The sequence below is a fragment of the Ambystoma mexicanum genome, chromosome 1p, assembly GCF_040938575.1.
Source record: "Ambystoma mexicanum isolate Mex_15411 chromosome 1p, UKY_AmexF1_1, whole genome shotgun sequence".
Taxonomy (NCBI): domain Eukaryota; kingdom Metazoa; phylum Chordata; class Amphibia; order Caudata; family Ambystomatidae; genus Ambystoma; species Ambystoma mexicanum.
Genome location: NC_090921.1, coordinates 1,384,062,597 through 1,384,080,504, shown reverse-complemented (window position 1 = coordinate 1,384,080,504; position 17,908 = coordinate 1,384,062,597). Strand labels below are relative to the sequence as shown.

Sequence of the window (17,908 nt, the reverse complement as noted above, 5' to 3'; positions counted from 1 at the left end):
TCATTCACAACACTGATTTCACGCACGATTTGAAAAAGGCCAATTTTGCTTTTATAAATGCTTAAAGAAAGCCAAGGGGTTTCCGGCTTAGCCAGTTAGATAAAAATGGGACCACACTTTTGGCTTTGGGGTATGTGTATGTGAGTGACTGAGTCATGGAAAAGTACACAGATCCTGAGAAAACAGAAAAAAAATCAGAGTTTACGAAACGTGGAATTTACATGATTATTTTATCAGTACTTCACAATAAACCAGGTGAGTCTCACATCAGTCACCTCGTGTTTCAGGTCAATGTGAACATTTGAGCAGTTCAGACGGAAGCAAATCAGGGTAAGAACAACAGCCCAAAAATACTTTGGGGTTTTACATCATGTCGCGGCTGTCATGCCATACATGCCAAAAAAACAACCTGAGGTGCGGAAATTGAACGTACAGTCCTTGCATCGCAGAATTGATGGCTGACGAAATTCGCCTGATGTCACTGATCCTGGCAGTACGGAGCTACACTTGGACACCCCCCCTCATACCGCCATCTTTAAACTATGAGATGCCCCGTTCTGAAGTAATGTCACAAAACACAAGTCTCAGTATTCTGAAAGGTAAGTGATATGACGTCTCCTAAGGACAGAAAGTGATACACAATTGCCTGCATTGCTGGCAATATGTTCACTTGTCAATTACAGTGCAATTTGTGGCCTCAAATGCATGTTTCTAAGAGGAGTGCTTGTCAAGGGATTCTTTGACAGTTTCATCTTGAGAGTTGCCCTTCGAAGAAAACCACCCTCATTGAGAATCAGGGTTCCTGAATGAAAACCGGTGAGGCGCGAGGCTGGGGTTGAAAGGTGGACTGACTGATTAGATTTGTAGGACTTGCAGTCAAAGAGTGATAAGAAGGTGGAAGAGATGCACCGAAGAAGTAAGCCATGGAAACTGTGGAAGATCCACGGACGGGCCTCCAGGAAAAGGTTGTGGGCCCAAGTGAATCTGTGGCAGTGGTGGCAAAGTGAGGGAAGAGCTAGACACCAAGTTGGTACAGAAATGGTCCATCTGGTTGGACCTGGCATTGATCAATCACACTTGCGTTCCATGCGTCTTTGCTAAAGGAACTTAAAGTAAGGAAAACAATATATTGCCCTGACCCAGGCATGCTACGGTGAAGATAATCGTGAATTGAATAGGTGAAGCCTTTTCTAATTGGAAAACCATTGGTCGGTGTTATTTCCATATATTGTGGAGGCCATGTCAAGTATTCCCAATGTACTAAGCTGATCACTCATGTATAAGATGATATACCATTTAAAGACAACAAATGAGTTCACACACACACACATATATATATATATCTCACAAAGCACACATCGCTGGGAAGTAGTAATTAAAGCAGCATTGTAGAGATGTCTTGAAGTGAAACAGACGGAGAAAGCAACATAATACTTCTGAGTCTTAATTGGCACTTACCACAGTCATTCCAGCGGTAATTTGCCGCTGACAATTACAAATGTCTGTAAGACTTTTTCCAAATGAAGCTGTCTAACTTCTTTTTTTTTTTTAAATAAAAAAGTAATGTACAGTAACCCAGCTGTAAAAATATTGTCCTTAAAAAAGAAAAAATATCAAAGACAATGATGCGCAAATCGAAAATTGGGGCAAAAGAAGAAATCACATAGGAACAGGAGAGGATTAAGGGAGTCAAAGTTTGTGTCAGTTTCAGCACTGGTTGGCTTAAACTGGATTGTATTCACGTGGGATTCATTGTTTTAATTACAAATACCATTACTGCCATGCAAAACTTTCTGTATCGTTACTCAATTCAATGGGTAGATGAAGGGGGAATATCGACCACTAGTAACGCAATTATCGGTTGACAGGATTTTTCTCTTGTCTGTTAGGAATGTGGAATGTGTAACCTCGGCTACATCACAGTAAAAAATATATATATATACTTATATATATTTCTATGTATATGCGCATAGAATACAGTTTTTTCCCCTTTAGAGAGCAGTTTAAAAATCCATGGAAATCGAGCCCTGCGCAGGCTCCTCGCGTCCCCGGACGTAAATCTCGCAAGGGATCTCCTCCATGACCCTGTCCTCTATCCCTTGCTCTGGGCAGTCGTGGGTCTGTTTGAAGTTGTAGTTGCTCTTCTTGAATGTGCTATTGAAAGTCTTCATGGGTTGCGGTTGTGCAAAGTCATTGCGGAAGGGCAGGTCCATGGAGCTGAGGTTGGTCCTGCTCTGCTTAATGCTTGCCACCGTCTGCGAGCCGCAGTGATGGTCGTGGATGCACCTGGATGACGTGGATGAGCGCCTCATTTTCTGGTAGTTCTCCAGCTCCTCGGACAAGTCGGCCAGGTCCGCTGAGATCTCCTTGTCCCTCAATGAGAAGAGTTCATAGTGTGGTGGGTCAAAGACCTCTTGGAACCCACTTTTGTTGAAGGTTGTTTTCCTGGTCATCACCTTTTTTCGTGGTTGTTTCACTTGGACGAAAATTGAAATGATTAAGAGGACCAAAACAATCCCAGAAGAAATGCCGATGATTGTGCCGTGGGTCTTCGTGATCTGCTCAAACAGTCCTGCTTCTTTCTTTTCTGTAACAAAAAGTGAGTCAGGTTATTGCAGCATAATTAGAGTTCCATGTTCTTGCAAGCACATTGTTCGTTACCATGAAAGTGCGCCAACTGAGCGTGATCATCATTAATGCAGTATATTCAATAGGCAGTTTTTTCAAACAATAATGTAATGTAATGAAGTTCTGACCAGGATTAATGTAGAGAAAAGTGTTATCGACTGCGAAGCCGCCTCACTGTGGGTATCACAGGGTGACTAATCCCCGCTCCGCCAGGGAGCTGGTCTTGCAAATAATTAGCGCCACAGAAAGAACCATCTTGAATTCCATGCAGAACATTAGTGATAAAAATAAATTTCAGGGGCATCACTTGGAAAAGGGCCTTGCTGTTCAACCTATGATGTATCACATTCAGCTAGGCATTTCAGAATGACAGCGGTGTCAATTACTGTTTCCTTGTGTTGAAATAAAAACAACACAATTTCTACAAAGGAATGACAAAACGAACCTTTTATAAGAAGAGCAACCTACGAAGTCTGTATGGGGAGGACACTGCCTAGAGGAACCCACAACAGCTATTTTCTGTGCCCACTTAGGCTCGATAGAGTTGTCTGCCAAAGCCTTGGAGTTCTCCTCTAATAATTCAAAACTCAAAACCATAATGGCTTTTCCAACTACAAAAATGATCCTTCAGCTCTAAAAATTGTCATCCCAGCAATGGTCAATCTAGCAATGCACACGTAAAAAGAGGAAAGATGGCAGCTTGTCCTAGTACCCCATGATTGGCAGTCTCCCTGAGAACCATACACCTACACCCATCCAGTGTCCTGTCAAAGTACGGAATCTGACCCACAATTTACTCAACACACGTCCAGCATTTAAGGTCTATAACGATGGACATCCAGAGGTGCATGGGTGAAGAATTGCCAGTGTGGATGTGTGGGCTACATCCCCATTGGCGATTGATGGGTGAAGAATTGCCAGTGTGGATGTGTGGGCTACATCCCCATTGGCGATCGAATCTGAATCTATGTGATTACTGCACCCCGATTACTGCAACCCCGGAAAATGGCGACTTTGTAAACATTTGGACCCCCTTTTCACCCCATATATATGTGGGGGAGACTCCCCCCAACGCCCTCTTCAACCATATCATACTGTACCTATCCTCCACATATATACGGGGTGAAAAGGGGATCGAAATAAAAAAAAGAAGTCTGCATTTTAGGGGGTCGCAGTAAACGGGGAGTTGTAATTGCATAATCCCATTGAATCTTACTGGTAACGTCATGATTGCAACAACAGGAAGAGGAAATCATGTAACGGCGGTGGAAAAGATGTCAGGAAAGGCTGAACAGAGAAGAAGTCCTCTAGTCCCACAGGGGAAACTGACACAGAGGTGGGAAAACATGCATGGACAGTATGCCTGCTTCCGCTGCGCCTTGTGTTCCCTCTGCGAACCAGTGGTAAGGGAAAGCACAATGTGGGCAGGCAATTTACAGACTCCTGTGTGAATTTCCTATCCTCTAAAATAAACACTGATGCAAAGCATGATGCAACACTTATGCAAAACACAAGGGTTTCCACTGTTCTTCTTACATTGGCACCCCAGGTGGAGATGCAAATGCACAACTGGCATCTATGTTGTTGGATGGCTGATACCAACCCATCTCTGGGAGCCACTGCATATATAAGTCCTGGGTGGACACCTGACACTTACATATGGAGAGGTTAGCTACATGCCACTTGCTCTCTCATCTAATCCCACTCTCTCTTCAAATAATGGAATACTCAGAAAGAGCAGCTTCGGCGGGAGGGGAACAGAGTGCTCTTCTACATGCATTTCTGCCCTGTGAATTGTACCAGTGTCTGTGTGATGAATTAGCTGGTGTTTGATTTACTGGAGGCTGCGCTTCACGAACGAAGCCTTTTGGTATTGTGTCTTTTCCAGCGTGAGCCCAGCAGCACTGCGAGTCGACCTCTTGCTGCTTCCCCTGCTTCCTGGAGGAGGCGGGGCCTAGCGCGCACACGTGACTGGTCACGTGACTTACAACCAACATTAATTGCCGGCTGATCCGCCCGAGCGGCGTGTGTTTGATTTACTGGAGGCTGCGCTTCACGAACAAAGCCTTTTGGTATTGTGTCTTTTCCAGCGTGAGCCCAGCAGCACTGCGAGTCGACCTCTTGCTGCTTCCCCTGCTTCCTGGAGGAGGCGGGGCCTAGCGCGCACACGTGACTGGTCACGTGACTTACAACCAACATTAATTGCCAGCTGATCCGCCCGAGCGGCGTGTGTTTGATTTACTGGAGGCTGCGCTTCACAAACGAAGCCTTTTGGTATTGTGTCTTTTCCAGCGTGAGCCCAGCAGCACTGCGAGTCGACCTCTTGCTGCTTCCCCTGCTTCCTGGAGGAGGCGGGGCCTAGCGCGCACACGTGACTGGTCACGTGACTTACAACCAACATTAATTGCCGGCTGATCCACCCTCGCGGCGTTAAGCCCTGGAGGCAGTAAGGGCTGGAGCCGCTGTTGTGCTGTTTGGCTGTGACCTGTGAGGACCTGAACTTGGATCCCGCTGTACAGTACATAACACTTAATCAGCTCTAAGGGTCTGGGGTGGAGAGTCGGACTCTGGCAGCTCCACAAGCTGTCGGGCGTTCCCTACCCTGAGACTGAGCGCTCCTCTTGGCTCCTCTGATAATTGTGATTCTCTGCTAAAATTATTATTTTATTAATTACGTAAGGAATAAGATTCTCATCCCTGGCTCACAATACAGCTGTGTTTATAATTTTGCTTTGGGGTGGGGGGTGGCATAGATCCATTTCTTTCTGTATTTTTATCCAAAAGTGTTTTTGGGGAAAACTGGTTTCTTTCTATAATTTTTTGGGGGGCTGAGGTTGCCTTGGTTTTTATTGTAACAATTATTAGATTGCTGTGTTCATATTTTATTGATTGTGGTGTATAAAATAGGCATCGTTGCACCTTCAGGCTACTTTTAGCCTAATCCTCTTCTGTTAGATTCTTAACTCCTCTGTTTTTATTACTGGGTTCTAGTTCTCTCTGAATGACACGTAAGGGACTGCGAAGTCAGACAACTATGGAGGCCTCTCTGGCCTCGACTTCGTCTGCTACTGGTAATCTACCCTCTGTTTCATCAGTTACTACTCTGTTAGAAGTCCCCTCCACAACTATAATGGGGAATCTGCAGCATGCTCCAGCAGTTGCCCCTTATAACCCTCTACTATTAAAAACCCTAGCCCAGGCTCAAATTCATGTCAGCGATAGGTCTGAGGTACTCAATGCTATGGGTAGTCTACCCCGCAATGCAGTCCATAACAGCTGCATCTTTAATGGAACTCATGATATTTCGATAGACACACAGGAAGAACGCCTAGCAGCTACCATAACCTCTAATCTTGCGAAAGGGGCTTCCCCTCAAAAGGATAGGGGCCCTTTGGATTACTCCAATAACAATAGGGTCAATTCTGTTCTCTCAACATCTGCCAACTCCCACCCCACGATGCCTATCTTATCTGTTAGGGCAGCTGACTCTGTAGCTAATGCCTCTGCATTACCAATAACAACGGTTAATGGGAACACTGCTCTTCCTTCCACTGAACCTCCATTCGAGGTTAACTCAGCAACTAGGGCCATTAATCATACTTCGACTATCCATGTTAATCTGTCTACTAATGTGGCTGGTACTCCATACACGCCTAAAGGGAAATCGATACCTCCCTTGTTTAAAACTCCATTTAATAAATCCCAGAATCCGGCCCTCAAAACAAAATCCAATCTGGGTATCCAAGGGAAACCAATTCAAGGGAAAAACATTTCACACTTTTTTGGAAAGAGGTCCACATCTAGCACCCTTGTTAAATATTTACACTCACTTCCTACAGTGTGTTCATCAGATCATACTAACCTAGTTGATGTAGTTAAGAAATTGGAGATTGAAGATCCTTCAGCTCAGGATATTGACGACATCAGCATTATAGAATGTGCAGACAAGGCAATTGCAGATAGCCACCTGGGCCCCAACTATAATAATACAAATAATGTCACCCAGCAAATCTGTGATGATTCCTTTACAGGCTCTCCTTCTGATCTCATCAATTTTATTGATGAATACACAGAGAAACATAATTGGCTGAAAGAAAGGGGTCTACTCCCAGACTCAAAAAGGGATCAGGGTAGTGAATCGATTTTACACCACACTCTCAAGGAGGCAGATGAAAGAATTAAACTTTCCCAACCCACTATTTCGGCTCTGAATATGGTTCTGAGTTCCTTTGTGAGTCTGTATGACAATATATGGTCCGAGGTCAGATCTCACTCTCTCCTCCTATCTGAAATTTATTCTAGGTTAGAGGGCCTTGACAGATTTGAAGAGCTAGTTAAAATTATAAAGGAAGAACATCCATTTCTGCCTACACACGGTCATGACCCTACTCCTCTTAATCAACTACCCTCTGAAGCCCATACCGTACATAAAGGATTTACCATGATTACGCCAAGTATGCAAGAGGTAGTTCTAGTTAAGGGCCAGAGTCCTACGGTCCCTAAAGGTCCAGCTTTGAATTCATGTAGCCTACCCGCTAAGATGCCAATAACTACCTCCGAGGGTCTGCGAAAGCTCATTGGATCAAAGCCAGCCCTAACTACCCCTCACACTAAACTCACGATGGTATCAATGGAGGAGAAAGTCCAAGAGGAAGCGGCTGGTCCGCTTGCTAACCCTATTGTACAAGGCCTTCCCCTTATGGAAGGGTCTTTAGAATTGGCAGATCTCCCGAAGGGTCCCCAGACCGCCTCTTCTCTGGAGTTCATATCTATTTCATCTTCAGAGAACTCACCTATCTCCATTGAACCCATCAAAGAAATCTTACATCAAAAAGTTGCGCCCTGTATAGGAAGGAAAAGGAAAATCACTCAGCAAATGAAGAAAACAAAAAATCAGAAAAACGTGAAACATTTAAATTCGTATACGAACAAATTTTTTAAAAATCTCTTCTTGGCGAATACTGTGGCTTCCTCATCTACTACCCTCGTACCGAAGGAGACTGGGAATCATGCTGATCCAGTGGCTTCTCGGACCCCTAACACTATTACGGTAGTTACTGCAGCCACCACTGACCTACTTCCCACTACAGCAGTTCCATCTCCCTTACCGGATGATGTGGCTGATGGTCTTTTGACTAACAACATTCCCTCACTAGTAAAGGGACCCAATATCAATGGGGTTGTGGACTCTGTGGCTTCTGGTACCCCGACAATTACTTCAAATCTACCAAAGCCTACCTCTGTTAATGCCTCGACTGTGTTTACTACTAATGCTATTGTCAAAGCAAAGGACTCCACCTCTGATGCAGTATCCCCGACTGCCTTATCTAACTGTATAACAGGGTCAGTTCAGAGTCACTTAGAGACTTCTCGGCCAATGCCTACAGCAAATTTGGTTAACATTGATATGGTCAAACACCTTTTCCGGGAGATACTGGCTCCTAAAAGTGTATGTGGGGCAGTGCCTAAATCTAACTTATGCCTGCCCCTAGATGGGGCTTCTTCTACCTCGCCTCTACCTCTAGAGCCAACGTTCACTGTTGTCACTGAGGGTCTCCCAGTGAGTACTGAGCTTATAACAAGGGAAGAGGATCTGGGAGCTCTAGCACAGAGGGGTTTTTCTGCCCCTCTCCCTTCTAATTCAGTTTTTCCTAGTCTGCCTATTGCCGCCCCGACTATGGACCGTGAAGGTGCCCCCTTTGGGCTCGATTCGGTTGGCTACAATACTTCTCTTAATTTCTGTGAAAGATCTCCTGTAGGTCCAAATGTTATTCAAAATAGGACTATACTAAGAGGGGCTAGGGGTCCCGACTTGGCGGTTGATTCTTTAGCTCAGTTTACTAAAAAGATCTCTGACTCCCTTCCTAATATGTCAGAACTAAAAGCTCCTCGGGATATTATACAACTTACCAGCCTCTGGGGCCAAGATATGCCAATCTGCTTAAACCGTGGTAATATTTTAAAGATCTTCCATCAACTTCCCTCGCTCTCACTTATCTCTAGCTATGATTTGGATAGCATTATCTTCCCCATTCATGACCGGGTAGATGTAAGTAATATCATTCTTAAATCAAGAGTGGTTTTGGATTTAATCATGGGACATAAGGAAGGGCTAAAGCAACTTGGCTTTGAAGCAAATATACTGAAATCTACTCAGCTCTCCAGTAACAATGGAGGGGATGCAAAATATAGGGATAATCTTACTATGGTATATTATCCGGATAGAGCCCCACAACCCCACGGGAGGCAATTTATGCCCAAATCAAATGGACGCTTTCGCAATTGGACACAGGTCACTGCAGGTCTGTGGAAATGAGTACCTCCTGACTACTCCAGAACTACCTCCAGATGCTTTTTCTGTGAATAGCTTTGGGTTTCTCTCCTGGAATTCCAGAGGTAACTCTCACCTCTTTACTAACTTAGACACTGTTACTTTGATCAGGGCTTCACACTGTTTCTTTCTTCAAGAAACCTGGATGCTCTCAACTCCCATTTTAGACGGGTTTAATATTTTTTCTCAAAATGCTAGACCCAGCCGGGGAGGGAGGCCATCGGGGGGTCTTCTCATCGGACTAAGAACTTCTTTGGGTTATAGGACTAAGATCCTTTTGGATACGCCTTTTGGTATCCAGGCCCTGGAGGTGTTCTCCCTTGATCATACGGTTATTCTACTTTTGGTAAATGTATATAGGCACAAGGGAATTTCTCCTCTCGAGCCGTTTCTGCAAAAGCTAACAGACATGCTTCTTTCCTGGAGATCTGTGCACCCCAGGGGTAAACTGATCCTGGCAGGTGATCTTAATTCAGATTGTTCTATTTCTTCCGATTCCAAATATGACGACTTGGGACTAGCGTTGGAGGACGACTCCCGCCTAGGTATGAAATTCGCTTGTGGTCGTTGTTGGAACTTCGCCATGGATTCAGTGGGTCTTACTTGTCTTAATGGTTATTACGACGCTACCAATTTATCTCGACCCACATGGCGTAGATCCTCATCAATATCTACCTTAGACTACGTGTTTGTAGATCACTCTCTCATTCCTTTCTCGTCTAATGTCGAGGTCTCTTTCAACTCATGGAGTGACCATGGTATTCTCCGGGTCTCATTTCTCTGTTTTCTTCCAACTAAGTCTCTGTCCGCGGGGGGACCTACCCATCTCCAAACTGTGGGCCAAGGGACAGGGGTTCGTTGGTCTCCTCTTAATATTAGCCTATTGAATCGTAAACTGATCTCTTCTTTTAACCATACCTCTTTTTATTGGAAACTGGCAGTTTTCAATACAGTCCATTTCGATAGCTTTCTCATGGCTCAACAGCACAGTATTCACGGTCAGCTTAGGAAAGGTGCTTCTAAAATATCTCACCTTCATAGATTTGACCAAGAATTGGCTAATGTAAAGAGTCTCACTAAGAAACTCATTAGAGATGTACAATCCCTAGATATGGAATGGGCCGATAAAATCATAAAAATTAAAACCATCCGTCAAAAATATAAAAACTATTGTAAGTCCAGAAAAGCTTCTATGCTACAAAATGATGCAGATCACATGCTTGAAGTGCTTATAAAACGAGATCTGAGGGCATTTTGGGTTACAGTATCTAGCTTAGATAATGCAGCGTCCACCGACCAGCTAAATCCCATCCCTGAGGTTCAATGGGTTGAGCACTACACTAAACTCTTTGACATTGGGGATGAGAGATCAGTTTCCTGTCTACTGGGGAACGACCGCTCTAAGGACTTATGGAAGCCTCCGACTGACTCCGAGACAATACTAGGACTCATTTCCAAAGCCAAGAAATCTAGGGCTCCTGGGCCTAACGGCCTTACTAATAACACATTCAAAGCTGAGCCAGCTCTCTGGGCTAACCTCCTCTCTCTGCTCTTTGAAGATGTTGTCAATTCCAGGAAGGTACCCACTAGCTGGCAAACAGCTCACATTGTTCCAATTTTCAAAAGAGGCCTCCGTAACGAGGTCAAAAATTATAGACCTATTTCGCTTATTGATGCGGATTGTAAGCTTTTTGCCTCTCTGTTGCTCTCGCACCTTAATGTTTGGATCAGGGAAAATAATATTCTCCCCAAACAACAAACAGGCTTTAGGGCAGGCCACTCAACTAATCTCAATGGTCTTATTCTCAGTGCCCTACAGACCTCTTCCTGGGGTAAATTTGATGGTCCTCTCTTTGTTGCATCTATTGACCTGTCAAACGCTTTTGACCTGGTTGTCAGGTCAAGACTATGGGAAAAACTAACCAAATGGGGCATTCCGGCATGGCTTCTATCTCTTATCATGGCCATGTATGAAAATTCAGGGGTTCACATCAGGCTCGACTTGGCAGGAACCCTCTCTAGAAGGATTAGGACACGTATTGGGGTGAGACAAGGTTGCTCGTTAGCTCCCTGTCTCTTTATGCTTTATATGGCTGATGTTGACGACTTCCTGAGAAATGCAGGCATGGTGAGTGCTAAACTAGGGGATCTGAGGCTCTCATGGTTGGCTTATGCCGACGACTTTCTTCTTTTTGATAAAACTAAAGTGGGGCTGCAGAGGCTCATATGCAAATTTGAAGAGTATGGTAGTCTTAATGGCTTTAAGATTAACCCGAGCAAAACCCGTACTATGGTATTTTCAAAGGGGAAAATGGGGAATAACAAAGTATGGAAAATAGGTGGCGAAAATATAATTAGAGCAAATAAAATCATCTATCTTGGTTATTTGATTTTGGCTAGACCCTCGGCGATCGAATTTAGACGATTCCTCAGAAACAAACTGCTCCCTCTCATCTCCCAATCCCTCAAACTAGACAATAAATATGGTATGTTCTCCCTTAAGCCTGTAGTAGACTTTTTTAAGGGTAAGGTTACTCCAAAACTATTGTATGGAATGGAATTCCACTTCACGGCACTTTTGACTTTCTGGGATTCTCTCGAGGGTATCTATTGGAGGAAAATCTTAAAACTGCCAAATTCCATTCCAATAGCAGCTATCAGGTATGAATTAGGGTTAGTCTCACTTCGAGCCAGGATTCTCTGGAGGATTCTATCACTTTTCTCAGCCTTGCTTTCTCCAAAACCTGACACTCTCTATGCTGATGTTGGCCACATGATTTTTTCTCAGGGACATTTAGTCAAGAATTTATATCTCAATGCTTTTAGTGATCTCTGTGACAAGACCCTGTTGGATATTTCCTCCGAGAGGGATACCCTACTAATGAATCCGAATATGGTCAAGGAGTGTCTCTTTTGTCACGACTGGAGTAATACTATTGAAAAATTACATTTGTACCCCTCTTTGAGAGATTTACAATTTGATCATAAGAAAAGAGGCCTGTTGTCTTTTATTTTGAACCAATTCCCCAACAGATATTATCGCTCCCTTCTCATTAAACTCAGATGGAATCTCCTCCCCACTCGAGAAGTCTTACACAAAAGGAAGGAGTTCTCTGATTTAGATCCTAGCTGCCGCTTCTGCAAAACTTTGGGGGTGATTGAAACTGCTCGGCATCTCTTTTTAGACTGCACTGCTCTGACAGCTCTAAGGGACAAATATCTTGGTCGTTTTAATGCAATGGGGCAAATGGGGGTGGCAGATTTGATCTGGTCTCAGTGTCTCACTATTACAAACATTAAGGATGGACTTGCTGTGGCTGGATTTATCAAAGCTTTAGATTTATTCGCCCCGCTGTTATGATAATGATAATGATTATACCTGTTATGACTATGCTTGACTCTATGAATTTTCTCTTATTCTCTGTAGGTTTTTATTGTTGCAGGATACTCTGCAATGTACCTTTTAAAATTTAAATTTGTCCCTCTTTCTCTGGAAATTTTAACTGGAAATTGGATCTATGTTTTAACGCTTGTTTGTATAATTTGAAATTTAAATGTAATGAATGTTTTTCTACCTTTTAAAGATACATTATTTTTCTTTTTTTTTTGTAAAGGTTTCTTTTAAACCATATACAATAAAGTAAAAAAAAAAAAAAAAAAAAAATTAGCTGGTCCAGAGGGTGCAAGCCTTAGTCTAGCAGCCAGCCAGGCGCAGGGTGCTCGAAAAAAGGGGAACCCTTTGCATTCTCTTAAATTTCTGCTGCCTAGAGGTTTAGGGGGAAGGTAAAGTCTGATCTACAAATAGGCTATGCAGAGTTCAGTTGGGATTGCCTGGGGCCATGGATGTCCCTTCACATGCTAAAACAGCTTTCGATCCTTCTCAAGTGGTGATTCTTGGCGTCCCCATGTGGTTTTCTCCTATTCATATTCTGTTTTGTATCCCAGAATGTTGACATAGTTGGCTGTATGGCTGCTCTGAGCTTACTGTCAATTATGTTTTATGTGGATACTAGCCTCACCCTGCATACCCTATGCCAATCTTGCACCGTGTGTGTGTCTTCCTCTACCATTCTCACTCTGTATCTGTCTATGTAGGTTTGCGTTGCATTGCCAGGTGTGCATTTGCTAGCACCACTGCAGCCATTGCTGACAGCTGCACAACCAGAGAAAAAGCACAAGATATCTTGAGGTGTGAGGGGTGCTATGTTTTTTTGCAAATGTAGCTGTTAAAAACAAACAAATAAATTATGTAATTGTACTAACATTTCAAACTGGCACTTTTTAACGATTTTACCATATTCATTTCTAGTGATGACTTCCAGTATACATTTTTGTGATAATATGACTTTAACACTTCTATCACCATTACCATTATTTTTTGATAAAAGATTACCATTTCAAAATGGACAGTTTTGTACGCTCCTACTGCACTCTTTCAAAATACGCCTATGAGAAATGAAAAGCTGGGAAACAGTCCCAGTGTGGGTCGAAGAGAAGAGCGTTTTGAGAACATAAGAATGATCACCGATTTTTATAGTTGACAAATATGTTTGTGATAAAAGGGTTGTATGCTTGAATTGCTACGAACATAAAGCAAACTGGGCTTGGGAAAAGTAAATGGGACAAAAGAAAAAATAAAATGTATATATATATATATATATATATATATATATATATATATATATATATATATATATATATATACAAATATATGAGGTTTGTGAATCTGCTTAGATTTACATGCTTTGCATATACCGTCATTTAGTGGTTGATGTGGAGTGCAACATGTGTTTGTGTTTTCAAATTTGAAAAGTGGCCGTCGATAGTGGCATTGCTGTTACACTATCCCTACACTATGTGTACAACTACCTATGATGCCTCATGCGTTGACATCTTCAGATTGTTTGCTATTCTGCTATGAGGGTAATGCATGATGTTTTTGTCTGTGCCTTCTCTCCTAAGCGGGGACAATTGGAAGCGTGCATGTGAGTCTAACAGATACAAGCCACAGAAAGACAATTACTGGGTAGGTAATGTTTGTTTTCTGAGGCTTATGAATATGCTTAGATTCATATGCTTTGAACGGACATACAAGTAGTACCTGATCAAGGTGGTGGGTGAGCTGAAGAGACAGTTGCAAATAAATATCTTAAAACTGCGTATTCCACCTATGAGTCTGATCTTGCTGCTGTAACCACACAATATTGCTGTGTGAATGTGTGTACTTAACTCCATGTTGCTGCTTTACAATTTGCTTCAAGAGGTACGTTATCAAAGAAAGCAAGGGTAACATCTGTACAACGTGTAGAATGTGCTTTACGTGTAAATGGGAGAGAATTGTTAGAAAGCATATAGCAATGTTGTATGCACCTAATAATCCATCTGTCAATAGAGTTCTTTGCAACTTGATCTCCCTCTCTACCTGCTGCCGTGGAAACAAAGAATTAATCTGTTTAAAGAGACATTGGGCCTCATTATAACTTTGCCTGTCCGGGAACTACTATCGGTAAGCTTGCCGGTACCGTAGGTCCCAGACTGGCAATCTACGAGTTGTGCAGCAGCATGTCGGTGCATCCGGCTACCCCATTCCCATTGAGCCCTATGGAAGAATTTTTCCCGGCGCCCAGGAATAGGCAAATACCGGGTCTGTCAAGGCCCTAATGACCTGATAATTGCCCATTTCACTGTACAGTATAGTGAGCGGGGGTTGCAGGGACACCCCTGCAGCACACCTGAGAAAAAAACCAAGGGCTGCAGGGGTGTCACCTGCAACCCCCGCTCACTATACTGTACAGTGAAATGTCCCCTGCAACGCCCTCGTTCACTATACTGCACAGTATAGTGAGCAGGGGTTGCGGGGGAAACCTCTGCAGCTGCCCAAAAAAAAGTTTTAAAAAAAGGAAAGGACCCTGTGGCGCTGGTTCCCGATCACAGAAGTGAAAGGAAACTGGCGCCGCAGGGACACAGCACGTCTTCAAAGGTAAGTAGGGTGTGCGTGGGGGTATGTTGGGGGTGGGGGTGTATTGTGGGTGGGAGTGTGGGTCTGTAGGGTTTTTAAATATATGTTTGCATGGGAAATGTACAAACCTTTTGTGGTGTGTACATTTCTCATGCAAACTTTTCCGTCACTGGCATTTCCGCAACGGATAAATCACGCAGATCCAGTATATCCATACATCGTGTAGGCATTTGGAAATGTCCAAATTCTATGACCAAGCTGCTAAGTTGGCTATGTGAGGTGTTTGATGTTTGATCTTCTGTTGTTGTTCTGCAGTTTGTGTGATATAGTTAGTTTTATTGGTGGGCATATTGACATATTCGGTATGTAGGTGTACCATGGCTGACTTTTCTTCATTGGTGCTGGGGGAAAAGCATGAGCAAATATCCCAGACCGGCTTATCCATAGCGCATTGCCTCATTGCCTAGAGACCCCTGATGTGGGTACCTGGAAAAAAGGTCTACTGCTCGTTCACTCCCACTGAACAAAAACCGTTTGAGCGGACTGGTGTCTATTTCCCACTGGATATGCTCCTCTGAAGTGTAGTCATTTTGATTTTTTGGAGTTTGACATATTTGTTTATGGGCCTTTGTTCTAACACCGGTCGTAATGTCATGTCTTTTTTGGTACCTAGAAAGTAAACTGAATAAATTCCCATGTTTACCTGATGTAGAGGCACCTCCTTGATGGCTCCCTTCATTAACAGGGCTTGAATGTCTTCTTGGTGAAGTATTCAATGTCCTGGTGGTAGTCTTCTGGATCCTGGACGCAGAATGTGTACTTTGTGTAAAACCGACTGCAGACAGCATCCACTTGTCTGACTGTCCCCTCCCATGCCGGGGTGTATGATGTGATTCTCCCACCCAATGGGCTGACATGGGAGGTGACTTGTACCAGCATGTCATTGTTTGTTGATAGAGGCCGCCCCTCACCCTCTGCCACGTCTTCATTGACGATTTGGTCCAGAAAAAAAAGTGTGTGTTATACCCCACACTGGAACCTGATGGGTAGGTGTACTGTGTCAGGTTGGTGGGAGGTGTTGGGGAAGATAAACATACCTGTTGGCAGTGGATCCCCTAGGCATGAAAGGTTTATTGGAAATTTGCCCGAGACCCTTGATTATTCGTGCTCCATCTTTGCTTTCTCAAGATCCTCGTCCACTCCCTTTCCCAAAAGGCGGGAGTCCTCTATGGGTATGCCCAGTGAAGTTACCTGTGTCTCAGGTCTTAAGCCAGAGCCCCTGTGCCAAGCATGTCTTTTTAATGCAGTGCTCTCTCCCATCCGCCGGCCTGCAGTAACAGCAGACTCGAATGTGTTCATGATTATTTTACGTTTGAGGATTCATTTCCTTCAACTAACAACTTAGGTATGGCTTATTTTAATGGTACTGCGTTTCCTTTTGAGTTCATCTATTTGATCCCATCAAGCAGAGTTGGATCCTCTCACTAAGTCGCTGGCATTGACGTAGCAGTGATGTGGAAACCTTAAGAGCAAGAGCATATCTTTTTTTGCTCTCCTTGTCAGGGGGATATGCATTTTTTGACAAAAGCGTTCCTCCCCCTTTTGCGTGCTGTAGTGGCTACAAAAGAATGTAGTGCTCAGTGAACCTTGATGTAGAATGGGTCATTGGTTGTGGGTTTATACTTTTTTCTATCCTAAGATTGGCAGCTTTTGTAAGGACTGGATTGACCAGTGAAAGTGTGACTCTCTTTTTAATGGATTGCAATAAAGGGATGTACCGGACCACATGTCTTTTTTCTTGCAAAAGGTCCTCTATAAGATTTGTATCCTCAACGTATTCATTATTGTCGGTCCAAATCTGTTTGCTGCCCTCTTCAACAGATCATTATTGAGAGTTTGGTCATCTGTAGGGGATGATGTATGGATGGTTCCATCTCATCTGGGGGGGGGGGGATTAGATAGTCCACAGGCTCAATATCCTATGGATCGTCTATGGATCATCTGGGATGCTCTCTTTCCCGAAATAATCCTCCTCCTCTAATGGATTCTCCTGCTGTACAGAATGTTCTGTGAGGGCCTTCGATGTTTTAATATTTTTGTCACTAAAATCCCGTTTTCCTTTAAAAGGATGTTGATCTAAGAAATCCATAAGAGAGGTAATTGTGTCCATAGTTGAATGGAACTGTTTGTTTGTCCATTTTCCCCATGCGTTGCAGATTGTTGCTGACCGTCCCGTTCTACCTCTTCTTCTGATCTTGAGATGTATGACACCATTCTTTTTCATTGTATGAATGAGGAAGCCCTCGGCTGTAGTACTAGAATGCCAACAATGCATATGCTTGTGTGTCCTGCCTGTTCTATGAGTTTCAGAGGTTGAAAGATTTTGTTCCGCCTCTTCAGGACGTCTAGTGAGAATAGATTTCGAATGACTTGCGTCTGTTGTCCTTTTTGTGTTTGGTACCCTGTGTTGAGGATTCATGACTCGGCTTCGAACGTGCCTCGTCAGTTTTTGGTTTGGGCCTGATTTTTAACTGTTCATCCTTTTGGCACCAGGTGTGGTCTCCCCAAAATGGCTTGACAACTGCCCTATGGAGCTGGGGACTGGCTGTGAGGAAACATATTTCTCCTCCATTAGAATCTGCTCCTCGGTTTTACTCTTGAATCTGACAATGGTTTCCTCAGCATTGAATTCCTCCTCTGTAGCAGTGGATTTGCCCAGAGACTTTGCTGTGTGCATAGTGTATGCAGGCCAGAGTTTTGCTCCAAGTTCCTTCAATGTTTTGACCCTAAAGAGCTGACAAACTAGGTGCCTCTCTTCCTTATGATCCCGTGCTAGACAGGTATTATACATGCGGTGCGTGTCCTTCCAGGGAAACTTAGCATTACAGGTGGGGTATAATTTAAAGGGAATATTCTCCATAGTGGCTGACTGGAAACTACCAGCCTACAAGTTTAAAGGAAAGTGAAGAAAAGAGGAAGCATTCTAAGAT

General features: G+C 43.5%; 1 protein-coding gene across 1 annotated transcript in view; it reads right to left on the bottom strand.

Annotated features, from left to right (window-relative positions):
* Positions 1-213: 213 nt before the first annotated feature.
* NETO2 (neuropilin and tolloid like 2) overlaps positions 214-17,908 on the bottom strand; it is a 530,310-nt gene continuing 512,615 nt past the window's right edge. The window contains exon 9 of the mRNA XM_069607060.1: positions 214-2,587. Within this exon, the coding sequence (XP_069463161.1) occupies positions 2,004-2,587 (584 nt within the window). The 3' untranslated portion in view covers positions 214-2,003. The remainder of the gene's footprint in view (positions 2,588-17,908) is intronic.